The 21335-nt window shown below is 42.1% G+C and overlaps 3 protein-coding genes across 5 annotated transcripts; 1 reads left to right on the forward strand and 2 right to left on the reverse strand.

Annotated features, from left to right (window-relative positions):
* Positions 1 to 724: 724 nt before the first annotated feature.
* On the reverse strand, positions 725 to 5804 carry LOC127766205 (probable ubiquitin-conjugating enzyme E2 18). Its single transcript, XM_052291287.1, has 6 exons — positions 5614 to 5804; positions 5357 to 5460; positions 4938 to 5040; positions 4762 to 4825; positions 1188 to 1276; positions 725 to 1101 (listed from the first exon to the last, which is right to left on the reverse strand). Exons 1-6 carry the CDS (start codon positions 5641 to 5643, stop codon positions 1006 to 1008), a joined length of 486 nt encoding a protein of 161 aa, XP_052147247.1. The 5' UTR covers positions 5644 to 5804; the 3' UTR covers positions 725 to 1005.
* A 3500-nt stretch (positions 5805 to 9304) lies between these two features.
* LOC127766562 (target of rapamycin complex subunit LST8) lies at positions 9305 to 12988 on the forward strand. Of its 2 annotated transcripts, XM_052291642.1 has the most exons (12): positions 9305 to 9478; positions 9590 to 9683; positions 9793 to 9914; positions 10497 to 10598; positions 10683 to 10795; positions 11149 to 11218; positions 11640 to 11717; positions 11792 to 11908; positions 12030 to 12124; positions 12372 to 12451; positions 12544 to 12603; positions 12697 to 12988. In XM_052291642.1, exons 3-12 carry the CDS (start codon positions 9807 to 9809, stop codon positions 12822 to 12824), a joined length of 951 nt encoding a protein of 316 aa, XP_052147602.1. In that variant the 5' UTR covers positions 9305 to 9478; positions 9590 to 9683; positions 9793 to 9806; the 3' UTR covers positions 12825 to 12988. The 2 variants fall into 2 exon arrangements, with proteins under 2 accessions (XP_052147602.1, XP_052147601.1); XM_052291641.1 differs by lacking the exon at positions 9590 to 9683 and having other exon boundaries at positions 9306 to 9478.
* A 715-nt stretch (positions 12989 to 13703) lies between these two features.
* Positions 13704 to 20069, reverse strand: LOC127766561 (serine/threonine protein phosphatase 2A 57 kDa regulatory subunit B' beta isoform-like). 2 transcript variants are annotated; one of them, XM_052291640.1, is made up of 3 exons: positions 18543 to 20069; positions 14542 to 14868; positions 13704 to 14243 (listed from the first exon to the last, which is right to left on the reverse strand). In XM_052291640.1, exons 1-2 carry the CDS (start codon positions 19821 to 19823, stop codon positions 14542 to 14544), a joined length of 1608 nt encoding a protein of 535 aa, XP_052147600.1. In that variant the 5' UTR covers positions 19824 to 20069; the 3' UTR covers positions 13704 to 14243. The 2 variants fall into 2 exon arrangements, with proteins under 2 accessions (XP_052147600.1, XP_052147599.1); XM_052291639.1 differs by having other exon boundaries at positions 13704 to 14337.
* Positions 20070 to 21335: the final 1266 nt, after the last annotated feature.

Consider the following 21335-nt stretch of genomic DNA (forward strand, 5'->3'; position numbering starts at 1 on the left):
TGGTCTGTGTTGGAACTAAAATCATACCCCTAAGACAAAAATTCACTCTCTTAGGAGCACAAAAACTCACTTCCTTAGGTGCAAGAGACAATGATGTGATAGATCATGTGCAAATTTCCTCTGAAGAAATTTGAGAGATCTTGAAGTTTGACTGAGGCCTTATTTAGTTGAAGAAAATTTTTCTGTTCGGTTATCACATCGAATATACATACACATATTTGAAGTATTAAACTTAAGTCTAATAATAAAATAAATTGCAGTTTCCGCCAGAAAACTGCAAGACATTCATTAAGCCTAATTAATCCGTTATTAGTAAATGTTTACTGTAGCACCACATTGTCAAACCATGATACAATTAGACTTAAAAATGTCTCATAATTTACATGCAATATGTGTAATTGATTTTTTTTTCTACATTTAATATTTTATGCATGTGTCCAAACATTCGATATGACAGCGTGAAAAATTATTGTTTTGTGAACTAAACAGGGCCTGAGCTGTGATGTTCAACTGTTGAAGAAAAAAAGAGGCAAAACAGTAAACAAACCGGATAATAGCTCCATCTACAGTAAAGAAAAGAAGAAAAAAAAAACACAACTGGATTATAGCTCCAACTACAGTCAAGAAAAGAAAAAAAAACAAAACAGGAAATAAAGCAGGATTACAGCTCCAACTGGAACAAACAATGTTATGTACCGACGTACCGTTACGGGACATATCGGAAAACCCAGAAAACCAAAGTTTTGACTGCATTTGATGCCTCTATTTTGGGCAATAAGCAAGATACACATGTAATTATTCTATATATCCAAGGTATAGTAATTAATAAGTCTAGGATTCGATACAGGTTCACATTCATTTACAAACCACAAAGGCATGTTAATTTGCGGTCAAATAGATCGCTTAAAAATATGCCTAAATCATCTCCCATGGAGGACGCCATGTAAAGGTAGGGTGGCGGGTAAAAGGGTTGCTGAGGAGAAGCCAACCGGAAGTTGGAACCAATCACACTTTGTCATCATGAAACCACCACCTGGTCTCCTTCGGCGACCTCCCATTGCGGCAGTTCCTGACATAGCGATCATTGTCGGCAGGACGTTGCTGCAACCAACATATAATAAACATATAATATGGTCAGATGCATGATCTCCATTTAAACAGGAGAGGACACAGTGGAGCTCTATAACCTTTGCTGGTGAGCTTGACAACATGGACAAGATACTGATACAAACAGAACTAACGGTCATCGCCGGTGACCACGAGTCATACAATATATCTGCAGACAAGTGAAACAACAGTAAACAATATATCTGCGGTCAAATTGACATGTTAATTGTTAAACAAAGATGGTAGGTGGACAAAAATTCCAGAACCCATCCAAGCAAAAATACAACCACTAAGGCAACCCAAGTAGTCCATTAGATTTCCATTTTCTTGCTGGTTAGGTTCAAAACTTCAAATTATAAAGGCAATCGTGAGTAGACTTTCCAAACAATGTGTACAAAGAAAAAAAATAAAAAGGGGGCAAAATTTAGCATTTTTAGGGTCCAGAATTACAAAAAAAAAAAAAGGCATGCAAGGTATTTTGTGTCACCAAATCGCAGGTTTCGGTCCTTTATTTTAGAAAGACATCTCTTGAATTCTTGATAACATAGGCCAGCAAAAAGCTCGGAAGCATATCCATCATATTCTCCAAGTAATAAACTTAGCCCTGCTTTGCCCTAAAAAATAACCTAGAAATTAACGTGGCAATTAACCAATATATAAACTCATTTAAAAGCCTCAAGTGGTGGTGGCAATGAATCTGCCACCCCGCTATTGCTTTAGCAGTTTTTACAAATTGTTCCATGATATTTTCTAATATTATGGAATAGTCCAATATTTGGTCCAATCAAGTAAATCTCTACTATTATAAAAATTGAAGATGTTTTTGCCGGTACTTTCGTACGTCATCCGTGTTTGAGTCGGTTTTTAAGTTTGTTTGCTTTTGGAAATACAGATCTGTGTTTGAGTTGGTTTTTTTAAGTTTATTCGCTTTTGGAAACACAGGAGTCATATAAGAAATCTCTTTAAAAAAAATTCGCATACTAACTTGAGACATGAGTCGTACTCCTAATTGCAGCTCATGATTTTCTAACATATATCCAAGCAAATTCCTGTAGTGAATTTCACCTTAGCTAAACCGTATAACAATAATAAAATTAAAATAGCCTTTTCTAGTATCAGATAATAAAATAAGCAAACAAGTGATGCCAAGATATTTGATAAAATATGTTTTACTATGACATACAATAATATTTTGTTTCTTCTGCCAATAGCAAAGCATGGGTATGTCGCTAGTTGACAGGAAAAAACAAACAAGCCACACCATCAAACCGGGAAAAAAGGTTATCCAGCACACATAGTAAGGGAATTAAATGCATTGAGCCATGCTAGATTCATTTGTATGGTGTAATAGATACCTTTCACCTACAAAACACATGCTCTTTGCATAAAAGGAGGCATTCCTCTGGTCATGTATTGCATTAAAAGTCAAAACATGGTTATATTAATGTTAGAAAGTAAAGGGGAATGCAAATGCACAACTCAATTCACCAAATTTCATTTTGTACTGAACTAGACAGGTGGAGTGATAGACAAATAAAGTAGCAAAACAATCATTCCAAAAAGTGGCATCACTGCATTAGGAAAGGAACTGAATGTTTGCAAAGTTGAAAAGACAATAATTCAGTTAAAAAAGAGGAAGGTGCACCATCATACTTAACCAGCATCCCTTCCGGTTCGGTTTGTGTGAAGGATCGCTTCTGCTATTGGAGAGGAGAGTAAACCAGGAAAACCAGATGGTTTTTCTAAGAACTGGTGAACCAATGGAAACGGATCATAAACCGCACGGCTCATCAGTGAATGGCAAGTTAGGCCCAGTTATGAGAAAAAAAAGGAGGCAGAGGATAGAACACTGGTGAGCAACCTGCAGCTGCTGCCCTTCAACCATCCAGGTAGCAAATCACTTGTGTTACATGGAGAATATACATCGGTATCGATTTTAGTGAGCCATGGTTCAGCAGTCCAACGGTGGGACCAGGCAGAGTGTGTGTGTGTGTGTGTGTGCGCGCGTGCTGAGGGGGAGGGGGGGTGGCAGTGGGGGTTGCTGTGAACCACGAGTTGTGCCGGCTTGCCGTCCGGTGGATTTTTATACTATGGGTAAGCCGTTAAATATGAGCAACTTGGGAGTCAAGATCAGTGTTCTAAAAGTTGGCTCTATGCACTAGGTAGCCGCCACGATTAAGTATTAGATGGTGCATTAGGCGGCTGAACTAACGTGGGTGGTGTTCTGTTGCTATTTTAGTGTTATGAAGTCCAAGTTTTATGCAATATGCTTGCTAATTTCTTGGATTTGACTATCTGGCCTAACCGAGGCGCCCCCCAGTCACCCAACTAGCGCCTTCTTGAACCATGGTCAGGATGCTCAAGATTTGAAAATTTTCTAGGGTGCATCTGCTGCATATACATCTGCAAAAAGGCATTGCTTTAACTAGAGAAGTAATACTGCAGAGGACTTGTGCTTGCCAATATTAATGTAAGCTGATAGTGGGAATGCTTATATCATGGGCAACCATTTTTCTTGAAAAGGATGACAAACTAGTTAGATTCTGTACACTTAGCAATCTACACTGGATTGAACATTTCACAGCAGGCAGGACAATATCCGATGACAATGTACAGTATTGTCCCATTAATACAAGAAGATTTTGGAATATCCCACCATTAGAATATATGCACAACAATAACATCTAATAACTTGAGGTATCTGGCAGGCATGTATTATGTGTTTCATAACATCTTGTAAAAATTGTTGAGTACAAGACATCTTATTGTACAGGTTTGCTACGTTGGGAGAATTTATTGAATGGTTCATCTCAACACCGCTCTATCATAAACTATTTTACCAATCCACCGGAAAGTTTGTAACCATCCATTTCAATGCATCAAGGAATTACATAAAGTACATAGTACACATCAATTAACTTGTGTGTTGTAACTTACAAGAGAACTTCCACTAAATAAGGGGTGCAGCCTCTTAAGGATAAATTTAACTAGATAACCACATAGGCTAGAATTTCAGCTTAACTACATCCAGAACCTCCATGAACAGACCAGACATCACAGCACAGCCAATAGTCAAATTGTTAAATGTCAATCAGGAACATAATAGCAGAATTGCCCAGATGTGTCAAAAAGTTGGGAGTTCTTGATCATGAACGACAAGAGGATATGCAAAGGTGCTAAAAACAACATGTGGTGGTGGAAGAGACAAGTGTTGATCTTGGTCAACATTATCTAACACAGGATTACCCTAGACAAATAGAAGTGGATAAGGTTAATCCACCTATATTCTAGTCACTTCCTCTATGCCCATACACCCATATCTAAGGACTTCAAGTGTTACTTTCTAAGTTTGTACACTTCCCAGCATATATAAAGTTAAAAGGTACAGCTGGGATAGCTAAATGTGTTTAAAACTTATCATACAGTTACTACCCTAGTTATTTACTACTTTAAACTCCTAAGTATTATGCTTGCCATTGAAGATGGCAGCTTTCATTAGCAAGACAGAAAGGCATATTTCGTGGACATGCTAAAACTGTAAAACAGGTCCAGTAAAAATGCTGTACACCCAAGAGAATTAATGGAGTGGGCAAAAGCATCAAGAACGAAAACAACAATTATTTATGCATCAATAGGAGCATACAATCATTTTACCTAAACAGATATGCCCATTGCTGTAAATGTGCGGATGCATTGGCGCTGGATGAAGAAATATGACCTACAGAAAAACAAGTCGATCAAACCCAAAGCGTTGGATTCCAGTGCATGCAGTATACCCAAACTAAACACAGTATAAATAAATAGTATAAAGAGAAGGCAAGAAATCCCACCTGGGGAGCCTCCATGGGGTAATGCTCAGGGAAGTCCACCTGCAATTGGTATGTCTCTCCGGCATAGAGCGTGCCCGCAGCCCCCGCGACCTCGATGACCCACCTTTTTTTATTTCGGAATAATCCATATCATGATATATTATTTTTCATGCTTTTCACATGGATAAAAAATCACAAGAAAGTATCAAAGTTGAAAATAAATAAATCATACAAGAACATGAACGACTGAATATTTCACGACTACGCGGCCAAAACCCTCATAGAAAAAAAGGAGATCCTGGGTCAATCAGGACGCCGAAAAGGGTTTGCGATTTCATCTGAATCGAAAGGGAAAGAGACGAAACGCGAAAGCGGCAAGGACAAAAACCGCGTGGGTTTGGAGTGGTCGCGGGGGGGGGGGGGGGGGGGGGGGGGGTCACCTCTGGAGATTGTCGGTGACCTTGTGCTTGAAGCCGGAGGGAGGGTTGACCTGCCACTCCGCGAGCTCCTTCTGCAGCCGGTTGCACGCGATCTTGCTCAGCACCTGCACGAACACACATACACACACACAAACAGCTCAGAGAGAGAGAGAGAAAAAAAAACCCCAAAACAAATTACGGCGAATCGGGGCGGAGGGGAGATGGGATCGGGAGGGGATGAGGGTAGAGAGGAGGGGGTTAGGGTTAGGGTTTGGTACCTTGCGGGAAGGGGAGGAGGAGCTCGTCATGGTGCGGGCGCGGGTGCGGGGCGGCTGCTAGGGATGGCGGAGGAGGGAGGGAGAGAGGGGGGGAAAGGTGTGCGTGCGTGGGACACGAGACGGAGAGGGGAAGAAGGCCTACGACCGCCTCTCCGCGTTCAGCTCTTCAGCTTCAGCAACTCGGCAGTGCTCCCATCATCCATCCCAAAATAAATAGGGTTCCAAATAAATATCGTACTACCCTCCCGGCTTGTTTGGTAACTCGATGGAAGGGGATTGGGAGTTTATACGAGGGAATTGATGATGAGATTAATATGGGAATTTGATTTTTAATCCTAATATATTGTTTGGTAGAGGTGATGGAAATTGATAGGGAGTTTAATTGGAGATTAGGTCATTAATAAAAACGGATGGCTGAGATTTGCTTAGACAAAGTAAAGGAGGAATTCCCTCCCAATTACCTGCCCCTAGCCAGATATTGAAAAGGAGGGAGTTCCTTCCTCAATTCTCCATCCCTATCCCACCAAAATTCCCATGTCTCCCAACCAAACAAAACACTTAATAGCCTCATCCCTCTAAACTCTCAATTCCTCTTAAAAACTCCCTCCAACCAAACGAACCGTCCGTCCATGATACAAGGGATTTTGAGTTTTTGCTTGTACTGTTTGACCACTTTTCTTATTTAAAAAAATTTGTGCAAATATAAAAAACGAAAAGTTGTGCTTAAAGTACTTTGGATAATAAAATAAGTCAAATAAAATAATAATAATTCCAAAATTTTTTGAATAAGATGAGTGGTCAAACAGTGCAAGAAAAACTCGAAATCCCTTATATTATGGGACGGAGGGAGTATTTCACACTAGATTAGGGTTTTATTTTCATAGAATGTATAAATACTCTAACATCATAAAGTATTTTTTAAAAAATAGAAAGATCGCTTAAACCATCTAGCCGGGAAATCAGCTTACATCCAAGTTAAACTTCACTAGCCATATCATATCCCGACCAGACTAGATAGCGAGGACTAGACAAGTATCTTCAAGCCAGCCGTTTGTCAATTCTATGATTTGTCATTATTTTTATATCACTTAAGTTACCTGGATATGGCTTCCTGCCTTCATATGGATACGGATATGTTCGGATACATATCCCGTACGTATCCAGCTATTTTTTTTATTTTAGAATAATTGAAACAATTCCTGATACGCGTCTGATACGCGCCGCCTCCCCCAACTTTCTTCAGCTGCTCGCGGCCTCGCACTCTATGCTATCCGCCCTTGCAGCGCGTGCCCCCGGCTTCCGTCATCGCTGTGCAGAGCCGCCCTCCGCTGGGCCTCGCCGCCTCCCAACCCGATGCATCTCGCACGCGTCCTAGTAAGGTCGTCCTCACACGCCGGGTGTAGGTGTGCAGCTGTGTCGCCGCCGCGCCCGGCGGCACATCGCCTCCTCTATGAGAAGCATGGCTCCATCGAATCCCCGCTGATGGGCGCACAGGAACAGCACCTCCGCCACCATTCTTAGAGGCAGGGGCTAGCCGCCCAGGCTGCCAGGGCTGTCGCTGCCCAAGGCAAGCACAACACCGGCTGCATCGAAGCACCGACGCTGTTTCTTCTTTGTTTCCCTGAATACCTGAGGCAAATCCACTTCTCTAGTGTTCCATGCTTATCTCCAGTGCCTCTATTATTTTAGGACAAGTAGTCAAGTACTATTGTTTTTGTTAGATCCAAGTGCTACGGTGCAATCTGTACTAGTGCATCTAGCAATCGTAGGTGTAGTGCGGCTGCTAATCAGCTAATGTTGATGCACATTCATCAAGAACAACTATGTATGATTGAACTATTAATTCGTGTTTTGTATGCTATTTGCAGTCTTGGGGGGCTTAATCGCTTCGTCAACTAGAATAGAAGAATTGGAGAAGATTGTTATGGACTGGAATGCACTAATACTAGTATTATATTGCTATTTTCTTACAAAAAAATTCTTATTTTTTCTGTATTTCTAATATATATAAAAAATATATAAGCATGTCCCCGTATCCTTATTTTTTAAAAAATGTTGTATCCCCGTATCGATATATCTGTATCCGTATCCGTATATGTATCCCCGTATCTAGTTAACATAGCTTATCACCCTTATCCTATCTTACTATAAAGTTGATGTCCACTAAATCTAAAAACTTAACATGCAAGTGTGTCGTATCATCAACCACTAGCAATTATTATCTAGACTATTTTAGATCAGAGTAAAGTGCACATACGGTCCTTAAACTTGTAGTGTTATATCATCTAGGTCACAAAACTCTCAAAATTCAGATCCAAGTCTCAGAACTAGGGGTGGGCAGAAAAGGACTAAACCGAAAAGACCGAAACTGAGACCGAAAAATTTGGTCATCAATTCAATCCTAGGCAGTGAAGGACCGAATTTTATTCCGTCAATTCGGTTAGTCTCCTCAGTTAACCGAATAGACCGAAAAGATCAAATTAACAAAAAAAAGTCTAAATATAATGCAACCTACAATCCACTAAGTTCAGTAGGATTAGACTATAATTTTCATTTCTAGGCATGCAACTTAATAAGAGTCTTTACTCATACGTGCTTATGATATTTTTTGTGATTTCTGTGCTGAAAATTTCTATTATTTCTTTGCATATATGAAAATATTGTTGAATTTCGGTTAGGACCGAGACTGAATTTGTCGGTCATGATATTTTTGTGTTAAAATTTGGTCTTCATTTTTCAAAGACCGAAATGACTGAAAGACCGAAGACCGAGACCGAAATTTACAGTCAGACCGAATGCCCGCCCCTGCCTAGACCTTGTCAAAGTGTGTCGTTTATGTCTTAAATCGCCACAGTCCCTCTAGAATCCTATATGGCGCTGATGTGACATACCACACGGATATGACGTGACATCATCTTTATGGACAAAAAGGACCCACTTAAAAATTTGGGACTGACTATAGATCATTTGACAGAAAACCCCTCAAAAATCTTGCAAATTTTGGACCACCCGATTGTTTTAAGATTCGTGCAGGCAACCAAACCCTAAAAATCCTCTCTCCTCTCCCGATTCCTCACGCCGCCGCTGCCACCCCAGCACGCCGCCGCCTGGCCTCGCCGCCTGGCCGAAGGGTGTCAACGGCACCGGCGAGGCCCACCCGGCCGGCCCCCCTCCCCTTCCCCCTTCCCCTCTCTCTCCTCTTCTTTGCCTCAAGCCGGCAGCGGCGAGCTGTCCATCGTCTTCCCCGTCGTCGGCGGCGAGGCGCCACCACCAGCCGCCTCCTCTTACCACTCTTTCCGCTTTGCCCTCGCCGCCTACACTGGCCCGCCGCCCGCCCGATCCGCCGCCCACCGCCGGGCTAGCGCCTTCCACGGCCTCCCTCTAAAGCCAGCGAACTCCCCCCCTCTTCCCCTTCCCCTTCCCCCTTCCCACCCCCACCCCACCCCACCCTGGGATCCTAATTCGTCGGCTCTCTACCGAAGTTTGGGTTCGCCGGCGCCAGAGAAGAAAAGGTGGTCGCCGGAGTTGGAGAAGAAGAGCACGAATCGTGAAGCACATCCAGTGATCCAAAAATTGCAAGATTTAAGGTTGGATTTTCTGTCGACATAGACTTAGCAATTCCGTAAAAATTTTCATTTTTCTTTTTTTTTCTCCTTTCCTTCTTCTCTCTCTCTCTCTCTTTTTTTAAAAAAATTCTTCTCCATACTCCGTGACCCGAGCACCCTGTGCGGCGGTGGCCTTGCAGTGACGGCGGCGCCTCCTCCTCGACTCCTCGTCACTTTGGCCTTGCGCACCGCCCCCGCCGATCCCCATCCATCCCGCGAGCGACCACGCCGCCGTCGTTCGTCCTGCCGCTTCCACCCTGGTGAGCGCATCCTCCGCCACCGCCGATCCCCCATCCATCCCTCGTCCTCCTGCTTCCGCCGCATCCGTCCCCTTTTTCTCGAATTTGCGTTAACCCTAGCTTCTGTTCTAGAAGTTTGCCCCCATGTCCTATGATTAGATCCGCCACTGATTCATGTACGGTTGGCCTGTACATGTGAAGTTTGATCCAAGCTTTGCGGTATACTGTAAGGACGGGAACATAGTCCATCCTCTTTTTTTTTTTTTTTTTGGCATACTGTTGTTGCTTCAGCTACATTGTTTTTCATTTTGAGAGGGTTTTTGATGGAATCGCAGGAAGGAGGTTTAAAATGGCTCAACCTTCTGTTATCCTAGCAACTGCAAGTTATGATCACTCAATAAAATTTTGGGAAGCTAAGAGTGGTCGCTGTTACCGCACTCTTCAACATACGGAATCGGTCAGTATTGCCACATGATTCTCTTGATGTGCAGTTTATTCCATGGTTTGTTGTGGTATTAGCTACCTTTGTACTTCCCCTTTTATTTTATTTTTTTTAAACATTTCACTCATTAAGACCATGCAATGGGATGCCCATTCTTTGTCTACGTGAGGCTTGTTAACTTATTTCTCCTTGTATTGGAAGTCTGGAATTACTGAAACATAGTACAATGGTTCTTGAGATGAGATGGCATGATTGTTTTATTGTTTTTTCAGGGCCATGCTTCCTTCTCCTTATTTGTTTTTCTTGGATAAATGGACCTACTCATGCATCATTTTGCACTACTTAAGTAATGACGTTGTTATGCTTTCTCTATTTGTCTTCATGGTAATTGTATGGTGATGTTCCATATTTCCTTTTTTATGTTTAAAATTTAACCTGTTCTTTCCCATCGACGCGCTATGATACAACATCCAGGAAACTCCTAGACTAGATTTTAGACCAATGGTTGGTCTATTGGTTATTATCTTTTAGATTGTAGCAGCTATGTTACTAGCAATCTTGCGTATCTTATGTCTATTGATAACCCGATTCTTGCAGCATATTAACCGCCTTGAGATAACCCCAGACAAGCGTTTCTTAGCTGCTGCTGGCAATCCTCATATCCGTCTTTTTGACATTAACTCAAACAGTAACCATCCGGTACGTACATTTTTCTAAATGAACCAGTCTGGGCCAATATGCTCTTTTTACCTACTTAATCACGATGTACAACACACTTATCAGGTAATTAGTTATGACTCACATACTAGTAATGTGATGGCTGTGGGATTCCATTGTGATGGCAACTGGATGTATTCAGGTTCTGAGGATGGTACTGTGAGAATCTGGGATTTGCGGTGAGGTTATCTGACTTATTATTGCCTATTGTTTCTTGAATTGCAGCTTTATTTTTTTTGGCCAGTGGACTCGTGGGAATTTTTTTTCTCGCATACTCTGATTAGACTAGCCTGCAAACAATCTCTAGCTGCTCTCATGCAGGTCCACAATATAGTCCATCACCTTGATTTTCTCTTATTCTTGAATAATCGAAATGTCACCCATGTAAAAGGTTGCAAAATATCATTTATATATAAGTTTAAACCAGAACACCATTATATACTTGGCTTTTATGCTATAAGTACTAAAATTCTAGTCTGTGATGTGTGCTATGCCTTTTAATTGTTCTTCCTAATTACATGTATGTTTTCAGCACTGCCACTTGTCAACGAGAATATGAAAGTCGTGCTGCTGTGAACACTGTGGTTCTGCACCCAAATCAGGTTAGGATTTTCATTGTCTTAGATGATCGAAAAATCCATCATCCAATTTATGTTACACTTCACCATAAGATTGGCATTTAGCTGCTAATACAAAATTCATGCGCATCACTTTCTATTGTTTATATCAAATATGCTGGCACAGTTGTTACATCCATATTTATCGCTGTATATTAACATTCATGTGATATCCAAACTGAGCCATTACTGACTGCAGAGAAGGCCTGACATTGACTTTCTTTGTCAGCATTGGCAACAGTCAGAGAAATCACTACTGATTTTTTTCTTGCAATTTAAGTTTCTTGCTGTGTTAATATGTTAACTTTCTTGTTGGATGAAATGGATGGAATAATATAGAAGGGCCCTTTTTTTTTGTCACATTCATTCTGCATCATTTTGGTCCGACATTCTCTTGACCTTTCAGAAAGAGCTAATATCTGGTGATCAGAACGGAAACATACGTGTGTGGGATTTGGCTGCTAACTCGTGCAGCTGTGAGCTGGTGAGTTGTAGTTCAGTTTTAAGATATCACTCCATGGGAAATGAAGTGTTGATGTGTTGGTTCCATCTATCTAGGTGCCAGAGGTTGATACTGCTGTAAGATCCCTGACAGTCATGTGGGATGGGAGTATGGTGGTTGCTGCAAATAACCGTGGGACATGTTACGTCTGGCGCTTGCTTAAGGGTACTCAGGTCTGTCAGTCCTACTGAATTTCCTAAAATGAAAATAGGAGACAGCTTGTCCTGACTTTTCTGTTGTTGAACATAAGGTTGTGATTTCTTGATCTCCAAGCTGACGGAATTTCTTATGTAGACAATTACCTGCTTTGAACCCCTCCATAAATTGCAAGCACATGATGGTTACATTCTGAAGTGCCTGCTTTCCCCAGAGTTCTGTGACCCCAACAGGTATACATGTGCAAAATGACTACCTTTTCATGTTCATGTCGCTTCCAATGTACTGTTATTTATGAAGATTGCTGCCTAGGCATTCATTCCCAATATATAATCTGTGAACATAGAAGTATCAGTAATATCTCCACTTCTAAATATCCAAGAAATGCAAGACTGGCATTTTTTTTGGAAGTAGCAATACTAACTCCGAGTTACTTCATTTTGTTGGATTTCATTTGATGTGCTTTGGCTTGCTTTGTAGGTACCTTGCAACAGCCTCATCTGACCACACTGTGAAGATTTGGAATGTTGATGGCTTCAAATTGGAAAAAACTTTAGTAGGTGCGTTCCTGAGCAGTGCTTCACTTTTCCTATCGAAATGAAACCTGTGGAATTTCTAAGTGAGATCCTTACATAAAGAGCTAACCTCTCAGGTCACCAGCGTTGGGTTTGGGACTGCGTATTCTCAGTAGATGGTGCTTATTTGATAACTGGTACTCCTACAATCTAAACTAGCATTACGCTGTCCATGATTCCCCATCGCTGAATTTCATGAGTTACCAAACAAACCTGCCGTTGTCTTGCAGCTTCCTCTGACACTACGGCGAGATTGTGGACGATGTCAACCGGAGAGGCAATCAGGGTTTACACGTCGCATCACAAACCAGTTGTCTGCTGTGCTCTTCATGACGGAGCTGAATCAGCACCATCATAAGCAGCCCCGTGCCTCAGGCATTTTGTACATACTCCAGTTTGAAAACATGTGAAGCTCTGAAAAATTTCAGCACTCTTAGGACCTTGAGGCCAAAGCAGCTGGCTTCATGTTGCTGTAGCACCTGATTGACAAATAATGTGCATGCGCAAGGTGGACAATTGATATGATTTATTAAGCGTCTCGGTTTTTAACAAAGTGCTCTTCTATTCCTGATATGCAAGTTTTGGCAGTTTGGTATTATCACACATGAAAATAGTTCAGTTTCTTTTTTGGGGGCAGTTTGGTACGACCACATTTGAGAACAGCTAGCGGACGAGTGTTCGTAAAATGCGGCTCAAAATCGCATTGGAAATTTTCTTTTCAGCATTTCTTTTTCTCTGAACATCTGCCGCGTAATCGCGGAGCTGAACATCTGACGTACATCTGGGATGGACACGCAGTAGTCGTGTTGTTTTCGCAAGGAAATATGAGAGCGTCATCTCTACTTGGTTAGTTATGCCCGAATTTTGCAACGGAGTCGTACTGTAAAAGAAGAATTCCAGCGTCTTCAGACGAAGGCATGCTTGGTTGTAGATCGTAACAGTTTGTCGCTGTCATGTGAATTCGGAGAAAAGAAAAGAAAATGGACCAAAAATAAAAAATAAAATTCAGAACGTCACTGACATGTGGGCCCCCACGAGCACGTCGACTTCGAGCGACAGAACTAGGACCGACCCAAGTTGTGGAAACCAAAATGCAAAAAGCAGCAGGTCAGCAACATTGGTAACACCAAGGGGCAGCAGCAGCTAAGCTACATGGGGAGGTTGACTGAAAAACGAGAAGAACAACATGACAATTCCTACAGGTGAGCCATTTTAGCACTCCAGTACAACCAAACACTAAATTAAAGCGCTCTTATCTCCATTGGTTATGTTACTTCCATACAACACGATGAATTAAAAATACTCCAAAAGAATAAAAAGAAAAGAAAAAGAAAGAGGAAGAGCTTACATCTAGCTCACTCGTTTTCTACTTGCATTTCCCCAAATTGTGGGTAGCGAACTAGGACAAATAATGAAGGATTAATACAAAGGGTTCGATTATTCATACGTAGATCAAAAAAAAAAAAAAGAGGGAGGAGGATTGAAGAAAAGAAGAGTTTCTCAGTACCGTAGCAGGACGTCAGTGGGCAAAGGGCATGTTAACTCTGGAAGAAATGGTCTTTTGCAAGCATCATCGTGTCTGAACTTTGAGAAACCATCAGTGGATCCAAGGAGCACTGACCTTGCAATCCCCATGCCATCAAAGATTGAGATAAGCACACCACAAGCAACATCGATACCAAGTCGACTGGTGCGCGCGAGTGCTTGTGAGATAAAGTGAGCACCAATCATCTGAGCAAGCATGATCTTTGAAGCGTCGCTTGCATATTTATGGATGCTGGTACAAATAAGATTTGCTTGGAATTACTAAAGCGAATGTCCGTAATCAATTGAAAGTTTGATACATCAAATGTGTTCCATCTTTTTGTGGACTGCCATGACCAAATTAAAACAAAAAGTCAGCAGCACAAAAAGTGGCAATGCATCTCATAGAAATGCTAAACAAAACAAATGGAAACAAGACGAAAATGGCATAACCAGGACAAATACAGTTTTTTTTTAACTTACATGGCTAAAAAAACAACTTAGGGACACAACCACTAACAAAGAAATGAAGTAAGAGGAATATATATTACCTAGTTGACCAAAACCATGTCATCTCCCGAAGCCTTGGCGGCAGCAGCTTCCAGTTGTCTCCATGCTGACAATCTTTGCTCCTCCATATCTTTTGCTCTTGCTTGCTTCTCTATGTACTGCTGCTGGCACTCCTCAAATAACTCACTGTCCATGTCCAAAAACATCTTGCGCACATTTGCAGTCAGACCATGAACAGCTTGATTCCAGTGGCTCGTTATGTTCCTCTCGAGTGCTTCAAATATGATTGGAAATATAACGCTACGGTTTTGGGCAATTAAGCTTACAATGTGATCATTGTTCCACAAGAACAAAGCCCGCTCAGCAACCTGCCAAGAAAACCAACGATCAAATGAAGAGGGTGTTCGAGAAAAGACACAGTCATGCATTACAAAAGCAGGAAGGCCAGTAGTTAAAATACAGTGATTTTCAGAGCCAGCAAAAACAGGTTATGCAGATAGAACTTGTGATGCAAACAAAGACATAGTGTAATGATGTGAGTTAAGAAAAAATAAAAATGTTAGCCAAACCATAATATGCAACAAACAGACAGCACAGTATAACAGACTTTCATGTGATACCAGGGTTTAACAGTTCATCCTACGATACCAGGGTTTACAGACGAGAGTGACTGACCAGTAACCAAACACAAAAGAAATACCTTAATCCCAACAATGCTATTTAATCTAATTAATATATTTAGTTAACAAATGGCACCAGTAAACCAAGATATCATTAAATAAAAAAGCAGGTTGCTAATAAGCAATGACTGCAGTATCAAATAGGCAAAGTTACCAAGACCGCATCTAAACCATTGACTTGAATGAATGAAGGGCAATTATATTGGTGCATGTAATGTATAACAAGATGAGAATTGGGTTACACAACCTCAAAAGATGCACCATGATATCAGTAAGAGATCAACATAAAATTGGGATATTGCAATTAATTTTCTTTTAAAAAAATTCCATATCTGCAAACATCGAATGCAGGAATCCACTAACATGACCTATGAACAACGCGACGAAACCAGAAAACAACAATATCTCAGCAACGAATAAACTCACTATCTCAGTGATTCAGTAATTCAAATGTTTAAGCATAAGCTTCTCTGTCTATTTAAATCTCCTCCAGCTAAAAGGAGTCTTATGGAAATGAATTCAGAGTACACCAAAACATAGAACCACATATTCACAACAATGATCAAAAGGGAAAGAGCAGCTATGTTCATAAACAAAGCCTTCAAATGGAAGTTGGAGCCAAAGGAAGAAAAGGAGGCGAACAGAAGTGTTTTGGTAGTGAATGAGACATTTCAGACATGGTTGTAAACATCACAGAATGCAACAAAAGGCAATGAAAGTAGTTGGAGAAAGGGTGTCACTGCAACTGCTTCCCTTTTGGCATCTAGCAAGGCTGCAAATGGGCCATCAACACACTTCACTTTACAGCGTCAAATATAGACTGGACTACAAGGTGCCCAGTAGGTTGCAACTGAGAGGTATAGAACTAAAATAATGAGGTGTGATTTCATTCAAATTTCAAAGTTGTGAAGTATAGCTTGACAGACTAATCTATATTAATTCAGCTACCTGATTGCCAGATCAAAGAAAACAACACTGGCATATTGCATTAGAAAATAAGTGGTATAAGAAAAGGCTCAAGTCCGATTTACCCCCCTCAACTATCACGGAAGTATGATTTAGCCCCCTCAACTCTAATGCCAGACAAATCACACCCCTTAAATGTTCAGTCCGGACACATAACCCCCTCATTCCCATTTATAGGCAGTTTTGGTCCAGAGTTATCTCACGTGGCACTCCAATAGATGACATGGCAAAAAAATAAAGAACTCCCTTCCCTCATCTCTCTCTCACTCAAATTCCCCATCCTCTAGAGCCCAAATCCCTAACACTTGAGGTGCAGGAGGCACTGGACGGCACGACTGCTTCTTTCCGGCGAGCATCCAGGCGAGCATGGCACTGTGCTTCCTTCCGGTGAGATGCTTCGCAGAGGATGCAAAAAAAAAAAAAGAAGAAAGAGGTGTGGCCAACAGTTGGCTGCCATCTCCCCACGAACGTCGCATGCAGCCACTGCCTCTGGTTTGGATCTCTGTAATTAGCAGCTAATCTCTTGGACCATTTTGGGCCAATTACAGTAACATGGAAATTTGTCTCTACATGCAGTAGCTAACTCCATCGTGTGCTCCTCATGTGACTGGCTGGGCCCGTCTCCTCAGTCCTCATTAGGAGATTAATCTCTGTAATTAGCCCAAAACCGCCGGTAAAAGAGGAAGGAGGGTTCTGTATCCAGATCAAATAGTTGGGGGGGGGGGGGTATTTCTTACTTTCGTGATAGTTGAAGGGGGTAATTAGGACTTAACCCATAAGAAAATAATGGCCACACTCGCACAATCAACAAAACAAAAAAATACCGGTAAACTCCAATGAAGCAAGAATAAGACTACTATATAATATGCTCAAAGCAATAAGCTAATTCGAATGTCTAATCAACAGCAGAGGTAGCAATAGAAACAAAGAGTCCAACATTTACAAGGCCAATCAGCTAAAAGATATTTTATCTTATAGTAGTAATATTTAAAAGAGAGAGTTGAGGTGATGGTAGGTTCATTACCAATCCCCACTACAGATCATCTATGACTGCAAATATGAAGGCGTTTCTGTGACTGTGTTATGCATAAAATTTTTATTGAAAAATACCGTGTCTTTGCATATGAGTATGTGTAGGCAAGCTGGTCTCATATATCATATATGAGTTTTAATTTGAGGATAATTATTTATTTATTGCATTTTATATATTAGACTTATAATATATTTAGCTGTAATGTGTTGCAATGTACGCATATGGTACTAATATTCATTAAAAAAAGTTATAAAATAGTGGCCTCTTATGATGTAGAACACTAGAACATGGTTTGGAGTAAAAGAAAAAAATAATAATTTTAACATGTGTTCTTGCCAAGATGTAACTAGAGAGAGCACTTATGTCCCCATCTGTGGATAATCATGCATATTTAACTTTGACTCACGTAAATGGCACAAAGAGATGCCTAGCAATGGTAAAACAAGATGGCTAACCTTCCTAATCTTTGATTTCTTAAACCACAAAAGTTGAACAAACAATACAGCACAATTCCAATTGTAGGTAATAGTAAATTTTCTGAAAAACAAACATATCGATGGGCCCAAGCAAAAAGTAAAAAAAAAAGAAAAAAAACTAGGCAGTAAAAGTGCATGTATAATCATAAAAATCTCAACAAGACCCCACATCTGTGCTTGAGATATAGTATGTCGGAAATATAATGATGATGAATAAGTTGCTAACACCAAAAGTAAAAGTAACATCAAAACCAAAGCAGGAAGAAAAAAATGAATAGCCTTCTGATGTATTCCTTTGAGACTCTTTGTAACAGATCTCGATTGTATATTGGCTTTTGTTTGTCACAACCAATATTTATCCACAAATTGTTACTTTGTTTTGAAATTAACTATTGCCCCATTTGCATTCCACTTAGCAGTAGAATGCATACCCTTCATTTTGTCCTAAACACACCACACTCTCAACAAAGAAAAGCTTGATTGTGTATATTTATGGATGAAGAACATGCATGTCACAAAAAAGGCAACTTTCCTATATCTAACCAGATGATACTCTCACATGAGTAGCTAGCAGCCTAGTAACAGAATCTAATTTTGAAGGAAGCACATGGCATGACCAACAAACTCTTTTTTCCTTTTCAACTATACTGTACACTCATAAGCCTGTAATCTATAGAGAACCATACAACGTGCCTATAATGAGAGATTTTTCACTCTCCACATAAGTTATGTTCTGGCGTGCTTATCCCAGATTCCAGTTATATGTGACACATTTCTTCAAAGAAGAATACTCCTTATATGAGCATATTAGCCTAAACAATCACATTCCTGGGAGCAGATATACTTAATGTTGTGCAAATGTGAAATTAACAAAAGGAAAACCATACCTGGAAATGGGAACTGTTAAGGCAGCGCCCAATCTGCTTAAATAGTGGCACCATGCACCGCTGGAACTCGGCAGGCTGAGTCGCCTCAAGTACTTCCTCAAGCTCCCCGAGAAACAGTACCTCCTTTTGGCAATTTATGACAGGCCAGTACTTGAGAAGTCCCCTGATTACGGTATCCGCAAGTTTGTAGTCCTTCTCGACGAACTGAACAATGCAATAGGAGAGCTGCTGGTGGTAGATTGCAACGGACTTGGGCTTGTGCAATGGGATGAGTGCACGGGAGAGGAACAGCTTGTGTTCCTCCTTCATTGGCAGCGCAAAGCCATTAATGATGCTTCCCAGAATCTCGAGGAGCTCGCCAATACCGTTGTGGCGCTCGGTCTCAAAGATGAACCGGTAGAACACATTATTGATAGCCTTTCGGATGAACGGGCGGTGGACCATGAATTTGCCATAGATGCGATGGAGCACCGTCTTGAGATATTCGCGCTCGCGTGGATCCTCGGAGTCAAAGAGGTCCAGGAGGCGGAGAACAAAGGCGTGGTCCACGTATCGCTTGGCGACCTTGGTGTCTGTGTCCGGCGAGACGACATACCGGAGCAGGAGCTCGTAGACAAGCTGGAGGTGAGGCCAGGCCGGGTCGAGGTAGGGCTCCTCCTCGTCGTCGGGGGCGGCGCCAGGATCGATCGCGGCGGCCGACTCGTGCAGCGCGGGGGGCAGCGGGCGGAAGACGTTGACGGAGATGGCGGCGACGAGGGCCTCCTGGACGTTCTCCGGGAGGCGGGCGGGCGCGTTGGCGTTGGCCGCGGGGGAGGGCGCCTGCACGTAGTCGACGAGCTCGAGCAGCGCCTGGCGCTTGGCCTCCTTCTCCCGCGGGTGCTTGAGGGAGTCGGTGAAGTCGAAGAGCGCGGCGACGAGGCGGAGCTTGCGGACGAGGAGCCCCGGGCGGTCCGCGGCCGCCACGTCGCGGAGGAGCGGGAGCGGCTCGAGGAGCGGCGGCTGCGGCGCCGCCGCGGGCTGCTGCTGCTGGTGGTGGTGGGACGACGCCTGGTTGCTCGCCGCCGCGCCGGCGGAGGGCGCCGAGGCCGCCGCGGCCGCGTGCGGCGAGGGGGGCGAGGAGGGCGCCGCGGCGCGGGAGGCGTGGTTGACGGTGACGGGGGGCTGCGCGCCGCCCGACGACGACGACGGCGCGGCCGCGGCGGGGCGGCCGTGCGCCGCGTCGCCCCCGTCGGCGGCGCGCTGGCCCTTGCGGCCGCCGCGCTTGATGATCTTGTTGAACATGGTCGGCGGCGAGATCGGCGGCGGCGGCGGATCGATCGATCGATCGATCGATCAAATTGGGTTGGGCTAGGTGGGATTTGGGGATTTGGAGGAGGGGGAGATGGTGTGGGGCCCGCGTGGCAGGGAGAGGGGGGGAGGTGGTGGGGTCAGCCAGTCAGCGGCGGCGGAGGCGGCGAGCGGAGGAGGGGAGGAGGCGGCATGGTGAATAGCGGGCTGGTGATTTGGGGGGGGAGGAGACGAGACGAGAAGCGAAGGGAGGGGGGGAGGTGGTGGCCTGGGGAAGAGGAAGGAAAGGGAGAGGAGCACGGGCGGATTTTCGGATTTATTTTCGGCATGTATTTTAGGCGGTATTTTCTTTTTTGTTTGCAAAGGAGTGTTTTTATGCCGTTTCTTTTGGGTGGTTATTTGATCATTTTTCTTTTAATTTCTGTTTAGAAACAGTAGTATCATATACTCCCTCACTACCCGTAAAGAAAGTCGTTTAGGCCAGTGACACGGTCTTTAAAATATTACTTTGACTTCTTGTTTCTATAAAAATATTTATTAAAAAGTTATATATGTATACTTTTATGAAAGTATTTTTCAAGACAAATCTATTCATATATTTTTTTACATTTTCAAACTCAATCACTTGAGAGTTATTCATGATTTATATTTCCAAGATTTGACTTAAACATTGTCCTAAACGACTTCCTTTACGAGTACGGAGGGAGTACGTGGCTGGGCCAGTGGAAAATTTATTATTTTGTTGTGCTGAATTGAGCAGCTTTTTGTGCTTTGATAGGAGATGTCTTCTATGATATTTTTTTACAACAAAAAAAATGAGACTTTTTTTTTATAACAAGGAGCAGTAATTTTTTTTTGTATTATAATTTATTTGACAAATAAGTCAAGAAATTTTTTTTAAAAACATCCTCCAAGGGCTTCTTTGGAATGCAGGGTTGCAAACAAAAATACAATAATATGATAGAAATGCACATATCAGATGGAACGCAAGGTTGCAAAAACGCAATAATAGAAAATATACAAGAACGGGATAGAAATGCACATATCAAAAGGGATTGAAAAACCACAGAAAATTTGTCGGACTGATTGTTCGGACGGAGTATAACCGAATTATCATCTACCAGTGCTTAAATAATTGGAACTAAGCAATAACCATTCGTTAATATTGTCCCTCTCACATCCAGTGTGGGGTTAGTGGCTTGATCGTCTCAATCCTAAACGAAATGGAAATATGAGCTCTGACTGGATGGGAATTTTCATGTGTTTATTGCATTGCATTTGTAGGATATAAATTTTTCCTCTACTATTTCCATGACCAAAATTTCCAACCAAAGGATGATACAGTGACGCAGTTTACAGGATTTTGAATCGTATGTGTTTTTTCTTTACTTTATCTATCCAAAGGAGCTCTATATGCTCATCAAACTCATTATGTGCTAATTAGCTCATAGTTATTCTTTGGATCATCCTATCTCTATCATACTATTCATGTCCTATGCTTATTGC

The sequence above is a fragment of the Oryza glaberrima genome, chromosome 3 (assembly GCF_000147395.1).
Source record: "Oryza glaberrima chromosome 3, OglaRS2, whole genome shotgun sequence".
Taxonomy (NCBI): Eukaryota; Viridiplantae; Streptophyta; class Magnoliopsida; order Poales; family Poaceae; genus Oryza; species Oryza glaberrima.

Coding starts and splice junctions, on each gene's coding strand:
- LOC127766205 (XM_052291287.1), bottom strand. CDS start 5,643: ATGACGAGCTCCTCCTCCCCTTCCCGCAAG. Junction 5,461..5,613: donor CCTCCTCCCCTTCCCGCAAG/GTACCAAACCCT, acceptor GTGTTCGTGCAG/GTGCTGAGCAAGATCGCGTG. Junction 4,826..4,937: donor ACCCCATGGAGGCTCCCCAG/GTGGGATTTCTT, acceptor GTTTTTCTGTAG/GTCATATTTCTTCATCCAGC.
- LOC127766562 (XM_052291642.1), top strand. CDS start 9,807: ATGGCTCAACCTTCTGTTATCCTAGCAACTGCAAGTTATGATCACTCA. Junction 12,125..12,371: donor GAGTTCTGTGACCCCAACAG/GTATACATGTGC, acceptor CTTGCTTTGTAG/GTACCTTGCAACAGCCTCAT. Junction 12,452..12,543: donor ATTGGAAAAAACTTTAGTAG/GTGCGTTCCTGA, acceptor CTAACCTCTCAG/GTCACCAGCGTTGGGTTTGG.
- LOC127766561 (XM_052291640.1), bottom strand. CDS start 19,823: ATGTTCAACAAGATCATCAAGCGCGGCGGCCGCAAGGGCCAGCGCGCC. Junction 14,869..18,542: donor TTAACAGTTCCCATTTCCAG/GTATGGTTTTCC, acceptor TTTTCTTGGCAG/GTTGCTGAGCGGGCTTTGTT.